The 27,087-nt window shown below is 33.3% G+C and overlaps 2 protein-coding genes across 3 annotated transcripts; both read left to right on the top strand.

The window, feature by feature from the left end:
* The first annotated feature begins 2,081 nt into the window (after positions 1-2,081).
* On the top strand, positions 2,082-4,130 carry LOC118059367 (cytochrome P450 77A1). The gene has a single exon (XM_035072214.2). The coding sequence runs from the start codon at positions 2,444-2,446 to the stop codon at positions 3,962-3,964; it is 1,521 nt and encodes a 506-aa protein (XP_034928105.1). The 5' UTR covers positions 2,082-2,443; the 3' UTR covers positions 3,965-4,130.
* Positions 4,131-17,311: 13,181 nt separating this feature from the next.
* LOC118059354 (phospholipase A I) lies at positions 17,312-25,257 on the top strand. Of its 2 annotated transcripts, XM_035072203.2 has the most exons (18): positions 17,312-18,000; positions 18,641-18,788; positions 18,948-19,026; positions 19,136-19,289; positions 19,376-19,585; positions 19,673-19,918; positions 20,015-20,177; positions 20,275-20,535; positions 20,623-20,744; positions 21,030-21,191; positions 21,407-21,599; positions 21,698-21,834; positions 22,238-22,376; positions 22,591-22,797; positions 22,900-23,371; positions 23,466-23,682; positions 23,792-23,881; positions 24,514-25,257. In XM_035072203.2, exons 1-18 carry the CDS (start codon positions 17,479-17,481, stop codon positions 24,964-24,966), a joined length of 3,975 nt encoding a protein of 1,324 aa, XP_034928094.1. In that variant the 5' UTR covers positions 17,312-17,478; the 3' UTR covers positions 24,967-25,257. The 2 variants fall into 2 exon arrangements, with proteins under 2 accessions (XP_034928094.1, XP_034928097.1); XM_035072206.2 differs by lacking the exon at positions 17,312-18,000 and having other exon boundaries at positions 18,755-18,788; positions 19,125-19,289; positions 24,514-25,174.
* The last annotated feature ends 1,830 nt before the right edge of the window (positions 25,258-27,087 follow it).

The following is a 27,087-nucleotide window of genomic DNA, read 5'->3' as shown; positions in this document are numbered from 1 at the left end:
ATCAACGTCCTCATTTCCGAGGTAATTTTTTTCAACTTTCTTAGCTCCTCACATTAGCTAGTAACTACTACTAATATGTTTGCATCATATTTAATGTTTTCTGTATTATATTCCATCACATATATATATATATATATATACACGAATTGCATTGATTACAAGAATGATTCTACTTACATCTCTGATATTTTTCTTAAGAATAATGCTGGAATCAACTTATAAATGGAAGAAAAATCATGACAGTAAAGGAAGAAGAATCATGACAGAAAAGAGAGAAAGGATCATATCAGATCATATAGATATATCTGCCAATATAGACACGTTTGGCTTAGATAAAAGCCTGGATCAAAGGGAAATGAACCCTGCAAAGCTTGAGCCATGTTATTGTGGGGTCGTCGTTATAATTGAGACCCTGCTAGCTATTTTTAGATCCCTGTGAGCATATGAAAAGATGGGGAAGTGAATATAAAATAATCTTGATAACAATGATAAAAAGCTTTATAATTTTGATGAGTGTTCATGATAATATCTGGTTCTGGTTTTCATGTCGACTTGCACCATTTCATGGGAAGTGAATATGAAGTAATGACGATGAGAATCAATCAGAGGGGTGCTGTCCCTCTCTTCAACCTGGCGGATGCATGTGCCAAAAAGCTGGGTCTATGTCCGTACCACACTCTGAGCCATTTTATCTCTTCGACGTCCACTTTTCCTGAAAATGAAAGCGACAATTCTGTTAGCTGGACTTTGAATTGGTAAGAAAAAGACTTTTTAGTCTAAATTGGTAAAAAAAAGAAGTAATTTTATGATAAAACCGCGGTTACCAAGGTTAAAATCACCATTTTCTAGTCAAAACCAGCTTTCCAGTTAAAATTTGTGAAAACCTTAATTTCATGATCAAAACAAAATTTACCGTGTCGAATTTGGTTTTTTTTAAAACATTTTTGACGGGCAAAATTGATTTTTTTTTTTTTTTGTTAATACAGGTCTTTAATACTGATTATCTAGTATTTTACCCATATATCTACTAAAAAAATATGTCACGTCAGTTTTACGGTGCCATGCATATAAATATCAGGTCACCTGACACTGTAGGACCTTTCTCTGCATCTTTAAAAAAAAAAAAAAAAAGGGCAAAGTGGGATTTTCACTGTGAATTGTGAGAGTGAACATCCCCATTTTTTTTAGCTGTACAGTTAATTTACCCACATGTATACACACACGCACTAAAAAAATATGTCACATCAATTTTTCGGTGCCGTGCATTAAATTCATGTTACCTCAAGCCCTGCATGATTTTCCGGGTCTGCTTGAAAGTTTAGCTGTGATTATTTTTTTAAAAAAAATTATTTAAAAATATATTAAAATAATATTTTTTAAATATTTTTTAAAATATAAAAAACATACAGAGCTATGGAAGTGCAGGATTTTCACTGTAATTGTTAAAAATTCCAGACTTATTAGCTGTATAGTTCATTAATTTACCCATATATCTAATAAAAAATATATCACATCAGTTCTCTGATGTCATGCATATAAATACTAACTTACTTGACACCCTGTAAAAAAAATATCTTGATACAAACCATCTCACCTTTCTTTGCATTCTAAAATACATAAGGGCAAAGTGAAATTTTTACTGTGGATTCCAGTGAAAATCTCATTCTTTTTAGCTTTATATTTAATAGTTTTTGTTTGTTTTTGAGGTAGTTTTTGTAATTATAATTTTTTAAAAATATAATTAGGTGTTGTTAGTTGGATTTAAATATGTATTTGGTAAAAATTATAATTAAGGTTTATGTATAGTAAAAAAACATGTATAAAATATTTGGTTATGATTGTTTTTTACTTGAAAATGAATCAAAATATATTTTTTATTTTTTAAAAATTATTTTTGATATTAACGCATTCAAAATGATCTGAAATACAAAAAAAAAATTGAAGTAAAGAAAAATATAATAAAATTTTTTTAAAAAAAAAATACTTTTGAAACGCAAAAACAAATAAAATTTTACGAAATTCAATTTAAAAAAAACATGTAAAAGCTGTTTCATATAAACAGTGTTTCAAACTTAATTTTTTAATGAAATTATAAAATGCATACTTAATTCTATTTTTTACATGGCAAGCCAAAAAACAACTAAACAAATGAACCCTTGATATATGGTAATTACTTCAAAACTTATGCTAGGAACTCCTCTACCAACCCAGTTTCCATTAGAAGTGAGTTTCCTTTACTATCTCAAAACATATTTATGACTCCAAGCCCATTAGCTCATCCATCATATACATAGCACCGTACATCACAGTAAATATTTCTGGTCAAACAATAATAATTCACCCACTAGGTCGATAGAACTCATTTACTTCACCCTCCTCTTGTTCTATATAATTCTGTTTATGTCCTCACCAGCTCAGTACTCATAAATTTCTCTCCTCAACAATGGACTTGATAGACCTCCTTATTCTTTGTATTGCACTTATCTTTGCCCGCCTATGGTGGCGACATTGGTCCGTCACCGGCAGCGGGCCAAGGAATCTTCCTCCGGGGCCTCCAGGTTGGCCTATTGTGGGCAACTTGTTCCAAATCATCCTCCAACGCCGTCCATTCATCTATATTGTACGTGATTTACGTGCAAAATATGGTCCAATCTTCACCTTGCAAATGGGCCAACGTACTTTGGTTATTGTCACTAGCTCTGAGCTCATCCATGAAGCCCTAGTTCAAAGAGGCCCTACATTTGCAAGCCGGCCGGCTGACTCGCCGATCAGGCTAGTGTTCAGCGTTGGTAAATGTGCTATCAATTCTGCTGAATATGGTCCTCTTTGGAGATCTCTACGCAAGAACTTTGTCACACAGTTTATAAACCCTGTGAGAATCAAGCAATGTAGTTGGGTTCGACAGTGTGCTTCAGAGAACCATATGAAAAGACTGAAAACCGAGGCCCTTGAAAATGGGTTTGTTGAGGTTATGAGCAACTGTAGGCTCACTATATGTAGCATCTTAATATGTCTTTGCTTCGGTGCAAGAATCTCTGAAGAAAGAATCAAGAACATTGAAGCTATATTGAAAGAGGTGATGTTAATGACAACACCAAAGCTTCCTGATTTCTTGCCTGTTCTAGCTCCTTTATTTCGCAAGAAAATGGAAGAAGCCAAAGAATTGAGAAAGAAACAAATGGAGTGTCTGGTTCCATTGATTAGAAACAGGAGGGCCTTTGTGGAGAAAGGTGAGGACCCTGATTCGGAAATGGCGAGTCCAGTTGGAGCAGCCTATATAGACTCTTTGTTTGACATGAAATTACCAGTAAACAGAGGTCCCTTGGGCGAGCAGGAATTTGTGACGTTATGCTCTGAGGTGATCAGTGCTGGTACTGATACCAGTGCAACAACGATTGAATGGGCTCTTCTAAACTTGGTACAAAATCAAGAAATCCAAGAAAAGCTTTACCAAGAAATTATTGGATGTGTAGGGAAACATGGGGTGGTCAAGGAAGAGGATACTGAGAAAATGCCTTATCTCGGTGCAATAGTTAAAGAAACTTTCAGGCGTCACCCACCAAGCCATTTTGTGTTATCTCATGCTGCCACTAATGAGACTCGGCTTGCTGGCTACACCATTCCAGCTGACGTTAATGTGGAGTTTTACACTGCATGGCTAACTGAAGATCCGGATTTGTGGAAGGATCCGGGTGAGTTTCGACCCGAGAGGTTCTTGGAGGGCGATGGGGTTGGTGTGGATATGACCGGGACTCGCGGGGTGAAGATGATGCCTTTTGGCGTCGGACGAAGGATTTGTCCGGCGTGGAGTCTTGGTGTATTGCATGTTAATATGTTGCTTGCTCGGATGGTTCATGCTTTCAAGTGGTTGCCTTGCCCGACCGCCCCACCCGACCCGACGGAGACTTTTGCTTTTACTGTTGTGATGAAGAATCCTCTAAAAGCTGTGATATTGTCTAGGTAATTGATTCGTAGAACAATTTGTGTGGGAAATTCGTGCTTATGGAGAATTAATTGCAGCTTAAGCATTGTTGCAATTTTACTGTTTTTATGTATTGGAAATTAAAAATTTATGAGATGGATGTGTTGGTTTTTGTTTTGAAATACAAATGAATATGCCTTTTGTATTCTACTAAGTGCTTGTATGTTATACCTCACCCCTCAGCCGCAATCATAATTTTTACTGTTTGGTAATGCTTTTATCATAATTTTTTAGTGGTGGATCTCATCTTTAACTATGGCTGAACCACATGTTACAAGAAGCAGCTCTTTGTCGACAGAATAAAATGATTATAGCATATTACCGACAGAATAAACAGTTGAGCATAGCTTCACTGGTTCTTCATTTTTTTTCAGCAGAGCCATTTTATTCATTTATTTCAATGCCGAACTGGTCTGCTTCAAATCTAAAAATATATTAAACTGGATTCGACCCAACAAAATAAAAAAATATTTTTTTATTTTAATTATGTTTTATTAGAAAAACTAGTATTAAACATTATGCAATGAATACATAAATTAGACGAAAATCGTTTGATAACGCCGCATTTATAGAATTTTATCGCAATTTCAATTTTATTCATGATTGTATTTTACCTGATGTTGTTGCGCTTTTAAAAAATTTGTGAAAACTGTAATCATTATCGGATATATTTTATACGTGATGAAATGGTAAATAGTTCAATGGAACAATAAAAAATATTTTATATAAAATATTATTTATTTCATGATATAATAGCAATAGTTAAATCTACAATATTTAAATTAAAAAACAGTCCAACATTTTCACTTTTCCTTTTTTTATTTTTCACAATACAATCTTCTTACTCCATGCACAACCGGGACATTCAAAACAATGTATAATATTTATAGAATATTTCATCTGATGGGATCATGGAAGGAAGGTAATTGATTGATTACTTTTGTTCTTAGTTTTATTATGTTAATAATATAACAATGATAGATTTACAGATAAAAAAAGTGCGTCAAATATAAAAAATTTACCTGCATCATTTCATTAGTAATCTCATCGGGGATTATAGCATATTACCGACAGAATAAACCGTTGGTAATTTCATTAGTGATTGAATGTACATTACCGACAAAATTAAACCATAAGAGATTTTCATACTATCAATGGCAAGTTCTATAAATTTGTTTAACTCTTTGGAACTTTTCGAGAGATTTGGTCCATCGATAATTAATTCCATTAGTAATTGTGGCAAAGTTATCTAAGTTTTTTCAACTTTCTAAAACTTTCTAAAGAATTTAATCTGTCGGTAATTATATTGGTATTTAACATTTTATCAATAATTCTATTAGTATTGTATTTAATATTTTTTAAAAAATAAAATAAGCAAAACAAGAAAAATAAAGAATAGAAATAAAAAAAAAACCATTTTTTATTATTAATTTAAAAAAAATATTATTGAATATAGTTTATTTAGTGGACAGAAACTACAATAGGAAGAGGAGGTGAATCTTTTCCAGGACCAGATGGGCGCCAAGGTAGACTATATGTATCGGTGAGGGTTAACAACAACTATTCGAGAAGATTCTCTTTATCCCTTATGTCGATCCTCTCAGACCTAACTTAGGTTGTCTCAGCACTGAGTTTGGTTGTTTGAACTGGAACTTGTTCTTATATAATAGCCTGGATGGCTAGAGATTAGGAGCTCCAACCCGATTGTGAGGAACCAACAATCAATACAATACGGCTCATCCACATACCCTCAACTATAGTGTTTGAGATACCGTAAATCTTATTTTTACGGAATCCATCAGATGATGTAGCCTTCAACCATAAATTTGGATGGGTTGAAGAATGTTTTTATATCTCTTCTATAATCGGATGTTATATGTTTCATGAAATAAATAAAAAAACAATCAGCAAATTTTTTTAAAAAACAACTTGAGAAAAATATTATTGAAATCCAACTTGCAATGAACTTCCAAGCTCAGCTATCCACGAGCTATTGCATTTCTTTCTCACGAACTTCATTACCCACATGAGTTTCAATAAAAAACTTCATTGGTTTTGAATTGCATCCAAGAACTGTAGCTTGCAAAAAAATATCTTTTGCAAAAAAAACCCTTACCTTTTATATATTTCTTTGATGTTTTATGCGTCTCATACTAGAAATCATGCAACCTATGATAAAAATAAATTATCGGTTAAGATAATAACAATAAAATTTGAACATTAAAAAAAAGTATTTTGAATTCAATCTTATCTAATGACATTATGATCTCTCATAGCCTCCTGGCAACAGCTTTAATAGTCTCCTCATAGTAAGATTTTTCTTGGCATGTTAATTTTATAAAATAATCAATTAATTACAATTAAAATAATAATAATAAATTAATCTTAACTTTAAATTTCCTGAACCAAACATCAATCATAAGGTTCCGTTCAAGATTATTAGAAATCCAACTCTTCTTAAATAACCTCTAAATTTGTAAATCTAAAATTATATTTATTCATTAAAATTAACTATTAAAAAAAAACTCATTATTGTTTATCTTTTAATCATGCATGAAATGAAAACAAAAATACAAGCTGCGGTGGAACTTTCACCAAGCAATACACTTCCGAGTTTATTCATATGCCATGAGGCTTTCATATTTTACATCCCCGTCCGAAAGGATTTCAGCTACTGTTATTTGTTGATCCTATTGGAGTTGCTATGCCCACTTCAAGTACTGTTTCTTTCTAATCTCTTTAGACTTAGCCCTGCATGTCATCGGAAGAAAATCATCCTCCGATGTATCTCTTTGTGCAAGTTATGATATGCTACTTGAGGACACAAGTTATGATATATGGTCCCATAAGATCTTCCCCATTGTAGAAACATGATTTTGACCGATAAGAGTTCTATATATCCTCTTGGTAAGTGGAAATATTCATGGACATGAAGGAGATTTTCATTATTGCTTGCACCTATTTGTTTGGTCCATGCAAAACAAATGATTCCTTGATGTATCTCTTTTTCTTGAGAAATGCTTGAGATGTATAGATATATTTCACCCCCAAATAGATAGTTTATAATATAGAAATTAAATCTTTTCATAAATATTAGTGTAGTCTTGATACCTGATTTTGGGATTCCCTCGGGAAGAAACCTGGATTATTAAGTTATTGGATCAAATATCAATATATTAACTAAGAGTGTGTTTGGCAGTGTGGTAGCGGTTGATTTTCAAATAATTTTCGTGCTGAAATGCATGTCAATAATATTTTTTTTATTTTTTAAAAATTATTTTTAATATCAATACATCAAAACAATCCAAAAAATATAAACTGCACTCAATTTTAACACAAAAAAAAAAAATTGAAAATTTTTGAGAATACAGATTTAACCGCATTCTCAAACTGCCTCTAAAAACTCAACCTGAAAATTCCAGGTTTATCATGTCCACGCGCTAAAGAGGTTAGGTGTAAAAACTATGAACACCCTTCATAAAAAACAGACTGCTTTTTCAATAACAGGGGGGGCAAATAAATGCAAGCTGCTCGTGATCATGATCTTATGGACGCTGATTTACCCCATGCATCGATAGTTCGACGTCTCTTGTGAAAGAACAAGAGTAATTGAAATTTGATTTTTTTTTTTTTACTTGGAGACGATTAAATGCCTATCCATACTGACAAGTAGATTAATACTAGATAGGGGCAGTGCCAAGCTAGTGTCGGTATAAATTTTTTTCAATGTAGACATTACCATAAATTTAAGTTTGTCGTAGCATTTATGATCTTCTAACCAAGAAGTGAGAGGAAGTGATGACATTTGCAGTAGTATCTAGATTTATTTGAAAGTGTAATAACAATTATAATTTAATATAATTTTTATTTAGAAATATATTAAAATTATATTTTTTATATTTTAAAAATTATTTTTAAAATTAATCATCAGAACAATATAAAAATATAAATTTTAACAAAAAAAATAAAAATAAAAATACGCCATTGAAACCGCGTTCCTAAATAGTTTCCTAACCCACAGATTTCATTCTATGATGTTTTAGAGGTCGTTTGGGACTGTGGTCCAACCTGCTTTTTGCAAAATTTCAAATTTTTTTTTGGTTAAAATTAAGTATAGTTTGTACTTTCTGGATCTGTGCTGATATCAAAAATAATTTTAAAAAAATAAAAAAACATTATCAACATATTTTAGACATGCATCAACATTGGACGGTGGGTGAAAGGCACCAGCCAAAATTTATGCCCTAAGCACCATTAATGCCGAGCAATTTGTTTCTCAGGAAAAATGAATCCATTGATTCTCTCAATGCAAACCACCCTCCCTGGCCTTTAATGCAGGGTCGTAGGAATTACTAGGGGAGGTGTAGAAGAGTTAAAATTGCTTAATGATTTTTATGCTTTTCAACTCAACGTGATTATTAAAATTAAATACAACGATAATTTCTTGAAAAATCACTGTGTAACTGTAGGGAACATTAAACATCTGCTCGCATGCTACCATATTGTATGTTTACGGATCAGGTTATGGATTTGTTGTGTTAATTCTAAAAGTATGTTGTTTCGGTCTTTTAATTAAATGATGTAATTTTGGATAAAATTAAAATGATTTTGTTTTTGATAAAAAAAATTAAAAAGAAATCCTTAAAATTAACCTCGTTAGATTTTGTCTGGGTTTAGATAAGTGAAATAAATGCAGCTAAGCTGGCCCGCAGAGTGACAAAATATATAGGTGGGCTGGCACTGGTCTTGACACATGGGTTCCAGTCCTGCGACCTAGATAGCTAGCTAGGTCTCTCTATTAATTAATGATCCCATTTCCTTTCCTGTGAAGATTTGCAGGCAATCCGATATATAAAGACTACTGGCCTGGGATTCAACGGCAACAACTAATGACACATTTGACACCTTTCAAAGTTTGGTGAGTCAAATTAATGCTGAAATGATTTCTTTGACAATCTTTCTAAATACCGAATTATTAATAAATAGGTTAGGATCGTGTCTGTTTATTAAAAAAAATTTAAAGTGAATTTTAGAAAAATAAATTATAAAGAAGTAAATTATTTTCTGATATTTAATAATGTAATGAAAAATAAGTTAAAAATATTTTTTAATATTTGGTTATATTATGAAAAATAAGCTGGAAAATAACTTATTAATGTTTTATTTTTCTCAAATTTATTAAAATAATAAGAAAGAAATCTTACAAATTAAAAAGTTGAATAAGTATGAAATTGAAAAAAATATATATAATTTTATGAATTATCTCAAATAAAATAAATAATAATCAAAATAATATAGATCAAATCTAAAAAAATAAAAATAGAAAGATACAGAAATTAAAATAATAATAATTAACATTTCATAAATTATTTCAAATAAAATAAGTAACAATCTAAAGAATGAGGATCAAATTTGATAGATAAAAAAATTCAATAAAATTAATAAGGGAAAAGAAAATAACAATTATAAGAATAAGAACCAAATTTAATATAAAAATTAAATTATAAGGGATGAAATTGAAAAAACAAATATTCAAAACAAAATATATATAGCAATCAAAAGTTTGAGGGTTAAATTTGATATAATCAGCAAATAATATGATATTTCTAAATTTTTCACAACTTCCAAAAAGTATTTTCCGCTTAAAATAAAAAGAAAACACTTTCTTAGAAACCAGACCAAATTTTTCTTTGACTGGAAAGTATTTTTCATTTATCGGAAAGTGTTTTTTCGTTGATTAACTTTTCTAATGACAAATAAACACAGAAAAATTTGAAAAATGATTTATCAGAAATCATATACATATATGTATATATAGGTTCTTTAATATAATATAATATATTCATATATACATATTTCAATATTAAATATTATATATATATATATATGTATCAAATATATTAAATAATACTTAAATAATGAATACCCAAATAAATACTTGAAATCTAATAAATAAGATATAAATATATAATTGTTTTACTTATTGTACTTGATGATAATATCTCATAACCATCAAGGATCATGCGAATAGTGGCGGGCAGAATGGTGACGGTGGGTAGCTGATATTTAAGTAGTGTTTGTTTATTATTTCTGAATAAAAAAAAAAATAGTGAAGATATGATAAATAAATAAAAAAAAGGATGGAGTTAAAATTGTGTTTGATGGTGATATATAAGATAAAATGATTGTTTTTGTAACATGTTTGGTTATGATATATAAGACATGATAAAATATTAAAAAAAATTTATTTTAGCCTTATATGTATTATTGCCAAACTTACATATTTTTTTAAAAAAATTATATGTTTTTTTTCTTAGTTTTGTTTATATTAAGTATAAAAATTAATAATATTAAAATAACCTTAGTTATATAAACAATACTGACTTAACGAGTTAACCTTGGACTTAGACCGGTTGAAGTTTAAGAAAAAATAGAAGAATGAATGATTGACTTGACAAGTTAACCATGGACCTCGACCAGCACAAGTTTAAGAAAAAATAGATGAAGGATTAACTCGACTTGATTCGGTCAAAAACCCAAGTCAACCAAGAATAAAACATATGTCAAAAACCCGTCGACTTTTTAGAAAACAAAATTGGTCAAGAAAACGTTATTTTGATTATTTTTTAAAAAACATAGGTCAACTAGGTTGACTCTCCCAACCCATGACTTACCTTGCCTCGGGTTGTGATAATAACCACTTTTATCTATACATTAACTTAAGTCAAATTTTGTTGACTCATCCAATTCATGACCTAAGCCTTATAATCGTTGATCCTCAAGTTGGATTTTAAAACTATATAAATAACAATATTTATCCTTATATCGACACGGGTCAACTTGGGTTGATCCTTTATGATATGTGACCCAGGTATTGTCCCAGATTAACATTTGAATCAAGTTTTGAAACTATTATAATAATCATTTTTATTTTATGTTGACCCAAGTCATTCTAGGTTGACCCTTTTGACACTTGATCCAAGTTTTACTGTGGGTCGACAACTGATTCGAGTTTTAAAACTATAATAATAATTATTTTTATTCGTATGTTGACCCGAGTCCATGATCAACCACACTCGTGATCGGGGCCTTGTCCTAGGTCAACTCTTAAATTGGATTTTAAAACTATAATAATAATCACTTTTATTCTTACGCTAACTTGGATCAACCTAGATCAACTCGATTAGTGACCTGAGTTTTGTCCTGAAACGACTATCAAGTTGAATTTTAAAATTATTATAATAATAATTTTTATCCTTATATTTATTAGTTTATTTTGAAATTGAGAGTTTTTTACAATGATATTTTAATAATAAAAAATAATGAATATTATCTTAGAAGACATGTTCTTTTTATATCTCTTATTTTTAAAGTAGAGAAATTAAATCTAAATTATCTTAGAAATATATTTATATTTATATCTCTTTTTTAATTAAATATATTTATGTTTTTATTGTCGCGGCCTTTTCTATCTTAATACTTTTACGGTCACTAAGAGCACTTCACCATTTACCCCATTTACTTTTTTATTTTAAAAATATTTTTAAAAAGTATTGAAATTTTTTCTTCACTGCAAATTAATTTTAACATTCATGCTATTATATCTCGGCAAGGCTTCCTTTATGGTCCTTTGACATTTACATTGTCAGTTTTAATCCTTTCATATAAAAACTTTACATTCCAAAAAAAAAAAAAATCTTTTATTGCCCAATGGATGAAAAAATCATGATACGAAAAGAGTATTTAGAATCACGATCACCCATATTTCTAAAGAATTCATTTTAGTTTTAATAAATGGATTTCAACCTCCCCAATTCCTTGACAATGATTTTGAGGTATAATACTAAAAAAAAAAGTATATCAAAAGTTTGATATAAGAACAAGAATTGATATTTTAATTGATTAACTTTTCTTTCTTGAAAACGGAATTAAAAATGGATTTTTTTAGGTTAGAAATAGCTTTCTTAAGGTCTTTAGCATAGATTTAAGGTATTTTTTTTTACTGTAAAAGAAAAAACAACGAGGTAGATTTCTAGCAAAAGTTGCTTTTTGAAAATTTTAATGAAAACAAACTAAATAAAATTATGAAATTTATAATCATTAAACAATTCGATATTAAAAAGCAATATAATAGGATTATTTTTAAAATTAGTAAAAAATTAAATAGAAAACAAGTAAAAAAAATAATGAAACACAAACTAAAATAAAAAAATAAATACTGAAGGATAAAAAAAAACATAAGCTTAGAAAAAAAAATCAACAAAATTCAGTGAATCTCATAAATTTGAGTTAATCCTCAAAATTCACAATATGTTAAATCTCAAATCTGGGCTCAATTTCCAATCAATTTAATATTATAAAATAAAACTGGAAAAAAATATAAAATATAAAATATAAAATATTGTCAAAGTAAAAAAATCAAAATCAAAAGAATACAGATTAAATCTGACTGGAAAATAGACATCAAAGGATGAAGTTGAAAAACAAATTTAATTTTAAAAATTATCTCAAATAAAATAAGCAGCAATAAAAAAATAATAATCAAATCAGATTGAAAAACAAAAAAAAATCCAATCTGAAAAATCATTTCATATAATATAAATAAAAATAAAAATAATATAAATTAAATCTAATTTTTTTTTTCAAAGGGTACCATAAAATTTTATTTTGAAGGTCAGACGTTAAATTCAAGGCAGAAGAGAAGAGAGGGAAAAAAAAACAAAAGAAGAGAAACCAATGGATACAAAACCTGAGACTTGCTGACCACATGTGTTGCTGTATAATGGAGGGGCCACAGACGATTAAAACACCTTGGTTAAAATCAATGTACGGTCACTGGACGACCCATTACACGCTGCCACAAGAGCACGGGGTGTCCAAGTGCAGACGCCACATGCGTGACAGTTTTTTTTTTTTTTTTATTAAATTTAATATTTATTAAATTACAAAGCAACCCCTAAATGCAATTCAATATTACAAAACAAACATAATAAAAAGATGAAAATATCATTTCACACCCTCCTTAGTTTTTTTTTTTCCTAAGGGAAAATCTATCTTTTTACTGTGCTAAAAATATAAAAAGATAAAATAAGCTCTTCTTTGCAATTTAATATATATTTTTTACTTTTAAGGATATTCATGTTATTTTATTATACAAAAAAAAATTAAAAAGATAAAAAAATCTGGACAATATATATATAAAAAAGAGAGTAATAGAATCATTTTTATTGTGTTAAAGACAATTGAATACATCAATTTATCCTAATCAATTTGCTAATAACAAACGAATCCCTAAAAAAGATAATTTTACCCCATCAACTAGGTAATTGTGTTTTGTAGAAAAGGGCAAAAACATAAATACATTGTTGCAATCCAATGTGCTTTTTGTCGAGGCCACACAGTGTATTCCTTTTATATATATATATATATATATATATGTATATATATATATAATTATAATATGTATAGTATTGTATACATGTGTTATTGGTTGTTTTTTTTTTTCCTGATTTTTTCAATAATAAAATGATTTCAGTAACAGATGTGTTATTAATTAGAGCTTGCATGGATCGACAAGACTGGAGTCATTCCATCATCTAAAATGTAGAAGTAAGACTATCAAAACTTTGTTTTCTACTACGTTATACTTAATAAAATGATTCGACGTGTAGCATGCTATCATGAAAAATGTCCTTTTTCATGCTCTATGGTTGTTTTTGTGTTTGGTTGCTGAGAAAGTATGTGAAAGAAGAGCAGTTTAGAAATGTAAATTTCGACCATTTCGTCTTGTTCAATGAGGAAAAACCTTGAGCAAACTGTAGCACTTGTGATTACATGGTTTTACCTTTAAGTTAGATTATTCTTCTTCATAGGCCAGCAAAACACTTGTATATTGTTTGACCTCATTCACATTCTCTCTGCTGATCACAAAACGATGACCAGAATCACATAAGAAATATGCCACCAACTTACTGTTCCTTGATTTGTTTTTGAATCTCAAAATCTGGTGCACTGTTTTTAAAATTTTCATAAAACAGGAGGTATAGAAGATGTCGCTTTTGTGAATGCTGTGCATCATAGAGTTAAGAACAGCTCCAAAGGTACTTTCATGAGAGTTTGAGGTTTCAGTTTATTGTACTGGTTTATTTTGTCGGGTCAAAGCAATGTGTTCATGTTTTATTGATGAAGTAATTCGTGGTTCCATGTTATCCAGAAAAAAAATGATTCTATTAGAATTAGCAAAGGTTTAAGGGCTGTTACTGCAGTAGATATAGGTTTTGTTCCTCATAATTTCGACACTTCAGCTTCATTGAATTCTATTGCCATGAATATTACCTGTGATGGAGCTAAAAGGAAATGGATACATGTTAGACTTCTTCTCGATCGGCAGTGATGAGACTACTTTGGCATTAAGGTTGAACGTGTTTCTTAATAAAATTTGATTTTTTTAAATTAATTTTTTTAATGTTTTTAAATAGTTTTGATGTGTTGATACAAAAAATAAATTTTAAAAAATAAAATTAACAAAAAAATACTTTAAAAAACAATTTTTATCACATTTCTGAATACGCTCCAGAAATTCAAGGATGTTTGTGAGCTGCTAGAGATTATGAACTGGGTAAGGCTTCTAACCAACCAGAATTCCCCCCTTTTGTTTCTTATTTGCAGGTGAAGCTTGCCCTAGAAATGAGGAATTTAGATGTTGTTGGTATTGACCTTTCTGGAAATCCTGTTGTGGGTGAATGGTACTTCAACACTGATAAATATTATTTATTAGCAGATAAAATGTTAGTCCTGTAGTCCTTTTAAAGAGATGGCAATCTCAAATCCTCTTTTCATCAAGTTCAGGAACACATTCTTGCCGGCACTAAAATCTGCCCAGGAACAAGTTCTCTATTTAACTCTACACTATGGAGAGGTCTGTTTGCATTTCTAATGCTTGAACCTGTTTCTGACATTGATTTATACAATGCTAAACACCCTCTAACGAGTTTTTTTCCACAAGTCTTCCTAACGAGTATAATATTGCTTCGACTGCTTTTGCCAAGTATAAATAACATCTGCTGTGCTTGTGACATGAATTAGATCAGGTAGCTTTCATCATTGTTGATGGGAGATCATGTATCTAACCACTAGTGGCTGTATGTTTTTTTTGTCAAACATGAAGGTCTTGGAAAGAGGGAAACGTTTGAGCTCGCAAGAAAAGGGTTTGAGTTTATGTGTGCTGGTGATGGAGGCAAGCAGGATTCAGCAGCAAAGAAACTAAGAGGTTTGAGCTACAGAAATTTTTTTTTTTTGGATTCGAGGAAACCTCACTTCTTGAAAAGCACATTTTGTGGTCCAGGTGAGTGAGTAAAACCCCGGTTATTTCAGGCTCTTACAAGAAACGCACGCCCTTACTTGAACTCGAGACTTGCTGTGCAGATTTCAAATCCTTTACCATCACGCTACGCCCCTTGGAGACTTTGAGCTACAGAACACTTTATCCGTAGCTCGATGCCCTGTTGATTGAACTTTGCAGAGAGATCTTGTCAGTTCAGAAGTATTGTTAGATTGAAAGAAGGCGTATCCATGCATGTTGAACATGAACATACTTGAATTTGGAACCCATGCGCTCTTGGCATTCCACGAGTAAAACCATGGCCGCTCATTGGAATCAAATTTGCAAATCCCAGAATTTGTCTGTCTGATAGTTTCTGCTGACAGTGTTTCATGCATCAATTGTTTTCAACATTAGCACTGCTATGATTCGTTCTGTCATCAGTTTTTATAGCCTTGGCAATGGCCATCTCCATGGTTTCCTCAAATTGTTCCAACCTGTGATTCTCATCTACAAAGGAAGATTGGCTGTGGCAGCTGCACATTGTTTAGACTTGTAGAAGATGCCACGGCAAAGGCTTGGATATGGCATTGTCAATCATCATTTTTTTTTTTTTTTTTTATTTACGTGGGTGTCCGGGCCAGTTTGTGCGCATCACGACTAATCCCACGACCCACTGAACATCCTACAAACCTAGTGAGCATATAAGACACTGCGGAGGTGACAAGTGCGCAAAATAAAGTTTGAACCCAGATACAGAGAAAGGGAACAAACCCCTTTCACTGCTAGGCCAAGACCTCAAGTGCCATCAATTTTTTTTTTTATTATTAATATGAATATCTAAGTTAATTTATATACAACTCAAATAATTTTATGATTTTTGAATTTAATAATTTTATAAGTTTTTAATAATTTATGAGATTTGAAGATTTTTTAAAAAGTAAATTCAAGATTTAATGATTTAAATTACACACCTTTATATTAATAATTATCATGATGATAGGTGGCATTGCAGAACAAGTCCTTGGCATTGCTTGAATGCTCTTACGTTTTTTTTATCCATGGACTCGGTGACTAAGACCTCATACCTAATTTTGACTCGAAAACAGGTTCCTTGAGAGGGGGGGGAATGGTCAATGTTAGATTGATATTCTTCTTTGACGTTCTTCGAGAGAATCAATAGGATATATATTTTTATATATTTCTTATAAATTTATTTAAAAATTATTCAAGAGATAAATCTATTTTATATTTTTATTTTCGTTTCTCCAATGAAATATATTTTTATATTTTTGTATTTGTCTCTTGTATTTGAGAATCTAAGTGAAATTTTTTCTAACTTTTCTAACTTTGCCCATACTTTCATTTTATTTCAACCCTAAGAAAATCTAGTCCTCTCAAGAACATCCCACCTCAATTTGAAATTATATTTAAATTTATTTTAAGAAAATATTTGATTTAAATAAAAAATTAAATTAATATTTTTAGATATTTTTTATAAATTTAATGTGCTAATATAAAAAATAAAAAAAATCTGAAAAAAATATTTTCAAATGAAAAATATTTTCGTTTTTATAGTTGAAAATACTTTTGTGAAAAATTGAATTTTTTTGTTTTAAATTAATTATTTTATTTTTTAAATATTTTTTTGATATTTAAATATTAAAAATAAATTTTTAAAAATTATTTTAATATTTATAAAAATACTTCAAAAAAATAACATTATTGCAGTAACAAACTAGCTTTGCATCACAATACAAAAGAATTCATCTCATTTCCAACCCAAATTTACATGTTTTAAATAAGATGTAAATGATTTAACAAAATTTATCTTTAATATTAATATTTTAGAATAATTTAAAAAATTAATTAAAAAAAAAAAAACTGCAAATGTAAACGGGGCATGAGACGGTAATGAAAACTATGGTTAAAACCTAAAATAAAAAATGAAATGAACAAAACGACGCCACTGACCAAGTTTGTACGCCAAATAACGAAAAAGAAATTGAAATCACATACTTCTTATTACCATTACAAGAAGAGTAAGAACTCAAGAACTCTCTTCTTCTTCAATTCATTGTTACACGATAATATTCTACAATGCCACTCACTCGCATCTAGATCATGATCACTGGAATTCTTAACCATCCGATCAGATCAAAATCAGATCACAACAATGTTTAGCTGGAAACGTCCATCAGAGGTCCTCCGCTTAACACTTAACTACGGAACGGAAGATTTCGGTGAGGAACTCAACCGTTCCTCCACATCATCCTCCACCGTCTCCTCCTCCTCTTCCACCACATTAACGCCTTCATCTTCGCCGCAGGAGATTGCGACGGAGGTCGCTGCGGAAGAAGATGAGCAGGTAGGGTTTAGAATTGAATTGGATTGGAATGCAGTGGATGATGAGGATCAGGTGGCGTTGAGGTTACAGTCGCAGTTGATGGTTGCGTTGCCTGCGCCGCAGGATTGTGTGACGGTGGATTTGAAGGCAGCGGAGGAGGAGGAGGGAAGAGTGGAGGTGGAGATGAAGGTGGAGAAGAAGAGAGAGGAATTGAGAGGGGTGCTTTTGGGTAAGAGTGGATCAGGTCAACAGAGTGATGGAGTTGGTGTATTGACTCGGTTGTTTAGATCTGATGGTGGTCGCCATTGGAAGACAGTTACTTTGCTCAGTCTTTCCGGTTGTGGATTGTTGGTGAGGACTCAAATATTTCCTCTCCTGTTAGTTTTTTTGTTAAATTATGAAGTGAATGTTGTCAGTAAGAAAGAAAGAATTTTTGATAGGCGAATGCGTGATGGATTTCTTTTCAGTTCTTGCTAGTTTGGTTAAAGGATTGTTCTTCTATTGAATGATGAGAAAATGTGGGTTTGCATTATTAGAAATGTTAATGCTAGAAAATGAAATTTACTCGGTCAAGCTTAGTTTAGAGAGATTATGCCGTTTTCTTTATTTAGAGTCTTCTGGTTTTGATGTTGGGGTTTTGCAATTTATGTTTTTGTCTGAGTGTCATGTAAAAATTGGGACTTTATATTGCTATTTTGGGTTTTGAGAGATCTGTTGCGATAGGAATTTATTGTAAGTAGGTGAATGCATGATGATTTTTCTTTTCATTTCCGTGGGAGTTTTGGGAGGTGGGTTGGTGTTTGGATTAGTTTCTTTTCACTAGTTAGCTGGTGCTCTCTGTTAAAAATCTTAACTGTGAGTAAAATTAAATGAGTGATATAGCTACTCTTATAAGCTCAATGCTTAAAGCTAGGTGTGTTGTACGGATAAGATTGTTGCGTTTGCTGCTTGCTAATATTGTTTGTAACTGGACTTGGGTTTTTATCTGCAGACATTGCCTGCTGTGATGATTCAATTGCCGAATCTTGAGAAGCTTTATCTTGATAATAATAGGCTTTCAGTTTTGCCACCCGAGCTTGGTGAGCTGAAGAATTTGAAAATTCTTGCTGTTGATTACAACATGCTGGTTTCAGTTCCTGGTAAGAAACTGATCGTAATATGCATCATCCAATAGTATTTATTTCTTGGAAAAAAATATATATAACCTGCCTTTTGATTAGGACTAAAGAAGGTGTAGGCCATTATTTGTTTTATTTAACTTATTTTGTTTGTGTGATCTTGGCTGGAATTCTGAGCAGTAGAACTGGGGCAATGTGTTGAGCTGGTGGAATTGTCTTTGGAACACAACAAACTTGTCCGGCCTCTTCTTGATTTCAGGTCATTTTATCAGCAAATTAGTATACTTAGCTGCATTTTTCCTGTTTGATAGAGCTTGAAAAACTACAATTTGCTTCTAGCCTAATGTTTTTCTCCAGTTTAATGGCAGGGCTATGGCTGAGTTACAAATTCTCAGGCTATTTGGTAACCCTCTGGAATTCCTTCCTGAAATTTTACCTCTGCACAAACTACGACATCTGTCCCTTGCTAATATCAGGATTGAGGCTGATGAAAGTTTGAGATTAGTGAATGTTCAGATAGAGGTAGTGGTCATGTGGTAACTGTGAACTTTTTTTTTTCCCGGATGTCTTCAAAACTTGTTTAGTTAATTATTTTTTGGTAATTGCAGACAGAGAACAGTTCTTATTTTGGTGCATCTAGACACAGGCTTAGTGCCTTCTTCTCTCTCATATTTAGATTTTCTTCTTGTCATCATCCTTTGCTGGCATCTGCACTGGCAAAGATAATGCAAGACCAAGGAAACCGTGCAGTTGTTGGGAAAGATCTGAATGCAGTGAGGCAGCTTATTAGTATGATGAGTAGTGACAACTGCCATGTGGTATGTTGACTATCCTTGCTATCACAAATGGAACCTTGGTCGTTTGTCTATTCATCTGCACACCTCTTATATTTTCGAGTCTTTCAGGTTAAACAAGCATGCTCTGCTCTATCCGATCTTGCTGGAGATGTTTCCGTGGCAATGCAGTTGATGAAATGTGACATATTGCAACCCATTGAAACAGTACTGAAATCAGTTGCCCAGGAAGAAGTAATTTCCGTGTTGCAAGTTGTGGCAACCTTGGCATTTTCATCTGACACTGTATCTCAGAAGATGTTGACTAGGGATATGTTGAGATCATTAAAATTGTTATGTGCTCATAAAAATCCTGAGGCAAGTTCCTTTCTTTCTTTTTGTGATACACAACTGGTTTTTGTTGCTTCTGTACAATTCTGTAGGAAATTTAATACTGGATTTATCTTTCACCAGGTGCAAAGGTTAGCTTTATTAGCAGTTGGAAATTTGGCCTTCTGCTTGGAAAATCGATGTCTTCTGGTCACCTCTGAAAGTCTGCAGGACCTTCTGCTGCACATGACGGTTTCATCTGAACCACGTGTGAATAAAGCAGCTGCTCGTGCTTTAGCAATTCTTGGTTTGTATCTTGGATTTTTCCCATTGCTTTTCACCTGATCTTGAGATTGTCTAGCCAAACATTATTACAAGGGTTTGCCCCTTTTGTGCCTCTCTAGGAGAAAATGAAAATTTAAGGCGTGCCATAAGAGGGCGACCAGTTGCAAAGCAAGGACTGCGTATACTTTCAATGGATGGAGGTGGAATGAAAGGTCTGGCAACTGTGCGGATTCTTAAAGCAATTGAGAAGGGAACTGGAAAGCGAATACATGAGTTGTTCGACCTAATCTGTGGGACATCAACTGGTGGGATGCTGGCTGTTGCTCTTGGCATTAAGCTAATGACCTTGGATCAATGTGAAGAAATATACAAAAATCTTGGTGTGTATATGGAAGCATGTGTATTTCAGGATGTTTTATTTGCTGCTCACTTTTTTCACATTCTGTTCTGCAAATTTGCTTCTCAAGGGAAACTTGTCTTTGCTGAACCTGTGCCAAAGGATAATGAAGCTGCAACTTGGAGAGAGAAGTTGGATCAGCTTTACAAAAGTTCATCACAGAGTTTTAGAGTTGTGGTGCATGGATCTAAAGTATGAGCTACCCTTTTCTACATTTTTGTAACTTTTGCTTCACTATTGTCCTGGTTTTTTTTCTTCATAAATGATATTAAAACACGTGTGACTATATTTTTTTACCAGAGAACATAAAAAGAATTGCATCTTCCAGGAAACTGCAGAATGTTGCTCATGTTTTCAACTTATTTTTTAATATAAAAGGATATGATGATATGCTCATTTAATATCTGTATATGTATTACATGTTTTGCTAAACACAGATGCTGTGGGAACAAAACACTATAACATATATTATTGCAGCATAATGCAGATCAGTTTGAGAGGCTGTTGAAAGAAATGTGTGCCAATGAGGATGGAGACCTGTTAATAGAATCAGCTGTGAAAAATGTTCCCAAAGTTTTTGTTGTTTCAACTTTGGTTAGTGTGATGCCAGCTCAACCATTTGTGTTCCGCAATTATCAGGTTTGACACTGAGAATTCTATTGCTGAACATGTTTAATATGGTTTTGATTTTTTGTTGGTGTTGGCTATATCTCAAGAATTGTAACTTTTTAAATTTTGCTGCATAGATACATAATCATAACCGTGAGATACTTGTTGGCGGTGGTTTTGTTAATTATCTTCTAATCTTCTCTCTCTCTCTCTCTCTCTCTCTCTCTTTTGGTATCAACATACAGTATCCTGTTGGAACACCTGAAGTGCCCTTTGCAATTTCAGAAAGTTCAGGAGTCCACGTGCTCGGTTCACCCACTACTGGAGCCCAAGTTGGGTATAAACGCAGTGCTTTTATTGGTAGTTGTAAGCATCATATTTGGCAAGCCATAAGAGCATCATCTGCTGCTCCATACTATCTTGATGATTTCTCAGATGGTATGCTCTTGACATGCTTATTCAAGTTGAGATTCCTCCCTCCCTGTATAAATTGAGTGCATCAGTGATATTTTTGCTAACCAATGACAATTCAATAGATATAAACCGCTGGCAAGATGGTGCTATAGTGGCAAACAACCCTACTATATTTGCTATAAGAGAAGCACAACTTCTATGGCCCGACACCAGAATTGATTGCCTGGTGTCAATTGGGTGTGGCTCTGTTCCAACAAAGGTGATTCTCCTCATATGGGTCGTGGTTTTGCTTGAAATTTCTAAATCTGTGTGTTGCTTTGTCCTATAATTTAGGGCATATGGGATCCACCATATGATTGTGTACACTAAGAACTCAATCAAATTCTTCTGAAGTATTAGAACTTTGGAAGCACTTAAAGTGTGAAGAGGTTGCATGAAATAACTAATGAAACTGGAATTAGAACAGTGGAACATGTTGTGCTTTATTTACAGAATCCTAGAAGAATGTAATGCGGGTTTTATTGATCTGCCAAGCTGTGGATGTTAGTGACCAAACTCTACTTCATGACCATGTAAAGAAAGGGATTTTATTCTTCTTCTTTTCTTTTTTATCAAAAGTTGCCACTCTATTTGATGATTCACAAAAATATCTTTGGTTCTAGGTCCGGAAAGGTGGGTGGCGTTATTTGGATACCGGCCAAGTGTTGATTGAGAGTGCATGTTCTGTGGACAGAGTGGAGGAAGCTTTAAGTACATTGCTACCCATGCTTCCCGAGATACAATATTTTCGCTTTAATCCAGGTATACTCTAAGTTGCAGTCTATAAGAGCAAGATACAAATTGTTTTCTAACCTGCCTGTATTCTTTAAAGATATTATAATTTCCCTCCATCTTCATATCTTAACAAGCTTATCTTCTTCCTCTTCTTTCATACCTGAAAATTACCTTTAAAGACTAGTTTTAGTGAAAGAACTTGTGGTTCCAAGTCAGCATCCTCTATGGTTTGATCTTGCAGTTGATGAACGCTGTGGTATGGAGCTGGATGAGACTGACCCAGCTATCTGGCTTAAGTTGGAAGCTGCAGTTAATGAATATGTCCAGAATAATTCTGAAGCCTTGAAAAATGTCTGTGAGAGTCTACTTTTTCCCTATCAACATGACGAAAAATTTTCAGAGGTTATGAAATCTCAGCAATTTTCCAAGGCAAAGGTATCAAATACAGGTATTGATGCTCACATTCTCTTAAGTTGCTTTTCTCATGCTTGCCTCATTTGGCATGCCCCTTTTTCTGAATGTGAAATCTTTTGGTATTTCACTATTTTAGATGAGAGTAGCCCCTCTCTAGGTTGGAGGCGAATGGTGCTGCTTGTTGAAGCTCTGCACAGTCCTGATTCAGGAAGGGTTGTGCATCATGCTCGGGCACTTGAGTCATTTTGTACCCGCAATGCAATAAGACTATCTCTCATGCATGCTACATCTGGAATTGCAAGAACAGTGCCAACTGGAACATTCCCATCCCCATTCGCATCACCTCTAATTACTGGAAGCTTCCCCTCAAGCCCGCTCCTATTCAGCCCTGATTTCGGCTTGCAGAGGATTGGCCGAATTGACATGGTCCCACCTTTAAGCTTGGATGGAGCTCAGTCTGGAAAGACAGCTTTATCACCGCCAATGTCTCCCAAACACAGACGGCTCTCTTTACCTGTTCGGTCATTGCATGAGAAACTGCAGAATTCGCCACAAGTAGGACTTGTACATTTGGCCCTTCAAAATGATTCATCAGGCTCAATATTAAGGTGAACATGCTTCTCTGTTGTTTGACTTGCAAATTTTTTTATTGATATTTAGTTTCAGCCACTGTCCTAATGTGCTGAATGCTTGTTTCTATAGTTGGCAGAATGATGTGTTTGTCGTTGCTGAACCTGGAGATCTTGCTGATAAGTTTCTGCAAAGTGTTAAATTTAGTTTGTTGTCGATGAACCGAAGCCGCCACAGGAAGATTGCGTCACTGCTTGCTAATATTTCAACTGTTGCTGATTTAGTTCATTGTAAACCATACTTCCAAGTTGGAAATGTCATCCATCGTTATATAGGACGACAGACACAAGTATGTGTTAATGACTTCTTTCTTTTCTTATTAGATCATTGAAGCCGCTATTAGTAGGATACACCAAATTATGAGTCTCCATTTTAATGTTCATTGCTACTTTCTGAAGGTCATGGAGGATGACCAAGAAATTGGGGCATATATGTTTCGTAGAACAGTTCCTTCTATGCACTTGACACCTGAAGATGTTCGCTGGATGGTATGTTTTGGCCTAAACTTGATTTTCCAATGTCTTCCTTTTGCCTCTACATATTTTTAAATTCTGGATGAACAAATGGTTGATGTTTGACAAATTAATTCACTACTCACCTTCTGTGGTTCTCTTGTAATGTTGGACTATTCCCAAAAGACCAACATCCACTAGTGGCACTGCTGAATCAGAGTTTTGTTAGGAGTGATTTGGACAAAGTCTGCCCTGCAGTGTTTTTCTCATAATTGTTTGCTCTCTGGACGTGCCCTTACCCTTGGCCTATTTTTAATAATTTTTACTTTTCTAGGTACTGGGCAAACCCTGCAGAAGGGCATAAAGCTTTTGCATTTTGTAGAATAATTGAACCACAAAGTCTCTTCTTTTTCCATTTTGTTTTTCCAAATTGTCAAGTCATATAAAGCATAATTAGATTTTTATCTTTTGGTTTCTGTTTCTCTTAGCATAATTATTCTTCCTGACTTCCTCGATTGGGAAATCAGGGCACTCTTAAGGGCTAACACAGAAACTGCTGCTTGAATTTTGTTGCCGTGTTGTGCCTTGCAAATGGTTGAGAAACGCCGATAAGAATACTGTTTTTTCTAGTGATTTATGCAGTTTCCTCTTGGCTTGTGAACACCTAGGTTGGAGCGTGGAGGGACAGGATTATAATTTGCACAGGGACATATGGGCCTACACAAACTTTAATAAAGGCCTTTCTGGATTCTGGTGCGAAAGCTGTTGTATGCCCTTCAGCAGAGCCCGTAGAAATGCCAGTGACATTAGTCCATGGATCAGGGGAATTCAATGTTCTAGAAAATGGGAGGTTTGAGATTGGAGAGGAAGAGGCAGAGGAGGATGAGGAAGAGGCTGAGCCTACCAGTCCAGTGAGTGATTGGGAAGATAGTGATGCTGAGAAGCATGGTGACCGTTCTATTGGATTTTGGGATGATGATGAAGAGGACCTATCCCAGTTTATCTGTAAGTTGTATGATTCATTGTTTCAGGAAGGGGCAAGAGTAGATGCTGCTCTCCAAAATGCTCTTGCTTCCCATCGGAGGCAAAGGTATTCGTGTCATCTTCCCGGTGTACAATAGTTAGTTGGATACTAATACAAGAAAATGAAAATGAACCAAAAAACATGAGGAAAAAAAAAGCAGGAATTGCATCCATAAGTACAGAAGTGAGCGAGCATCCATTTTTGAGGCATACAAGGAAAAAAAAAAAAGTTCTGTCATTCATTGCATGAACACAAGCAGATAATAAATATCCTATTTTGTCAATGGCGAGCATTTAAATTTGTCATTTGCTCTGAACTTTTACTCTTTCTGACCTATGTCAGCCTTTTCATTTCTAAGACCCGAATTCTGAGTTTACTTGGGCAGTTACATTGGTTGTTTCTTGATTGCTTGGTTAATGTACAGTCCTCTTTAGACTTTAAGATCAGAGGGTTGTGATGGAGTGGGTATGCCATGGGTTCTGTGCTTGTGTCATGCTTACTTATAGGGAATCGCTGGAATCAACGATTAGCTTTTGGATGCCATACTTGCTGATAACTTGGTGTCGAAGACAAAAACCGGCACCTTGGATTTACTACCCAGAGCCTTAAAAATCCAATCCAAGTTTACAACTCTATAGCAAATAGAATATTGAAAACCGTGAGTGGCCGCTGTGTTACTACTGTAATTATGATAGAAGGTATATTTTTGCCCCAGTAGAGATTATGATTCTGGATTTTGTTTTCATTGGTGACGTGTATTGATAGCTATTTTGAAGTGACTGGTTTTTGCGAAATGCAAAATTCTATGCGAGAAGACTGATGAGAATGACAACTCAAAAGCAGGAAAGAGAAGCTCTTCAAAAAGGCAAAAAGACAAGGGAATGATGTAGTCTGTCTTGTTGCTTGTCTCTTAAGTTATGATCATAGAAAAACTTTGGACTATTCTACACGATAGAAAATCATGGAGAGATTTGTGATGAATGCTGCGTTACAGGTTACATATGATGCAATTCGTCATACCTGTACTTGGAACTAGTTGTTCCGTGTAGAAGAGAAATTTGCACAACGGAGATGCACACACTCTGGATGATTTCACCACCATTTGCCCCAGATTGACTCGGAAACTTATAATCTAGAGTTTGACTTGGGCCTGGTTTTAATTTGAACCGTAAAGATATTAACTTGGTCAAATTTGATTGTCGTGTTTTTCAGATCAGGAGAAAAAAGGCTGCCAATTCACTAAATTGGGTGTAGAGATTGAGGTGAAAAAAGAAGACAGAAGTGAGCTTGTGGCAATTTGTATCCCTTTCTTAACCACAACAAAGACAGAAAACTCTGGCATATGTTCTCTCTTTCACATTATCATAGACCGACACTTGAGTTCCCAAAAACCTGTAGAAGAAAGACATTCCATCTCAGAAAACTATAGACTTTATTCTCAATTGTCCCGTCCAAGATGTTGAATTTGATTTGAACTTCAAATGCCGCAATCGAGTATAATGGGGCAAGAAAAAAACTTCCATAGTGACATTGAAAGACACTCAAATAGGACTGTTTAATCATAGCCACAGGAATATCCTTGGATTAAAGATCTATCCTTTCTTTTATTATGAATGCTGTGTCGAGGTGTCCTTTTCCTTTACAAAATCAAGATATGATTTGTCGCCATTTCACATAACGCGCTCAGTGCACAAAAGCGAAAGAAGGGAGGGAAATCGACACCACCACCTATGACACCATACCTAAATTCCACTTCAAGTAATTTACCTAGCAAGTTCGTGAAAAAAAAAACCTTTTCCCCTCTGACTTGGGCATGAGAAAAGGAGGGTTAACCTAACTAATATGACAGGAAGCCACAGAGCACAGCATGATTTACCCTTATCAGATGTTGCAGGTCCTACCTGAGAATAATTAGAATTCTAATTCAAATAGAAACTCGAAAATAAAGCTAAAAATCCAAAACTAATTAAGAAAATAAAAAATATAATAGATCGGCACCTTCCAAGTCTAATTTAAAGACCATCCTGATCTTAACCGGCTATAGTGAGCTGATCTCATACAAAATTATCTTATAGAATCTCATGATCAAATCCAAGCTCGATCCAATTATTGAATAAAAAATTATGCATATTTTCTTCAAACAAGTTGTTTGACACAACTATACCTCTTATTGGACTTGAAGCTATCCATCTGATTCAATTACATATCTATTAGACTA

Source organism: Populus alba, chromosome 4 (assembly GCF_005239225.2).
Source record: "Populus alba chromosome 4, ASM523922v2, whole genome shotgun sequence".
NCBI classification, from domain to species: Eukaryota; Viridiplantae; Streptophyta; class Magnoliopsida; order Malpighiales; family Salicaceae; genus Populus; species Populus alba.
Note: the sequence above shows the minus strand (reverse complement) of the source record. Positions and strands in the feature narration are given on the sequence as shown.

Bases quoted from the DNA above. Each gene is read 5' to 3' on its own strand.
- LOC118059354 (XM_035072203.2), top strand. From the start codon at position 17,479: ATGTTTAGCTGGAAACGTCCATCAGAGGTCCTCCGCTTAACACTTAAC. The intron at 18,001-18,640 runs GTGAGGACTCAA...TTTTATCTGCAG, and splicing joins TTTCCGGTTGTGGATTGTTG to ACATTGCCTGCTGTGATGAT. The intron at 20,178-20,274 runs GTTTGTATCTTG...GTGCCTCTCTAG, and splicing joins TCGTGCTTTAGCAATTCTTG to GAGAAAATGAAAATTTAAGG.
- LOC118059367 (XM_035072214.2), top strand. From the start codon at position 2,444: ATGGACTTGATAGACCTCCTTATTCTTTGTATTGCACTTATCTTTGCC.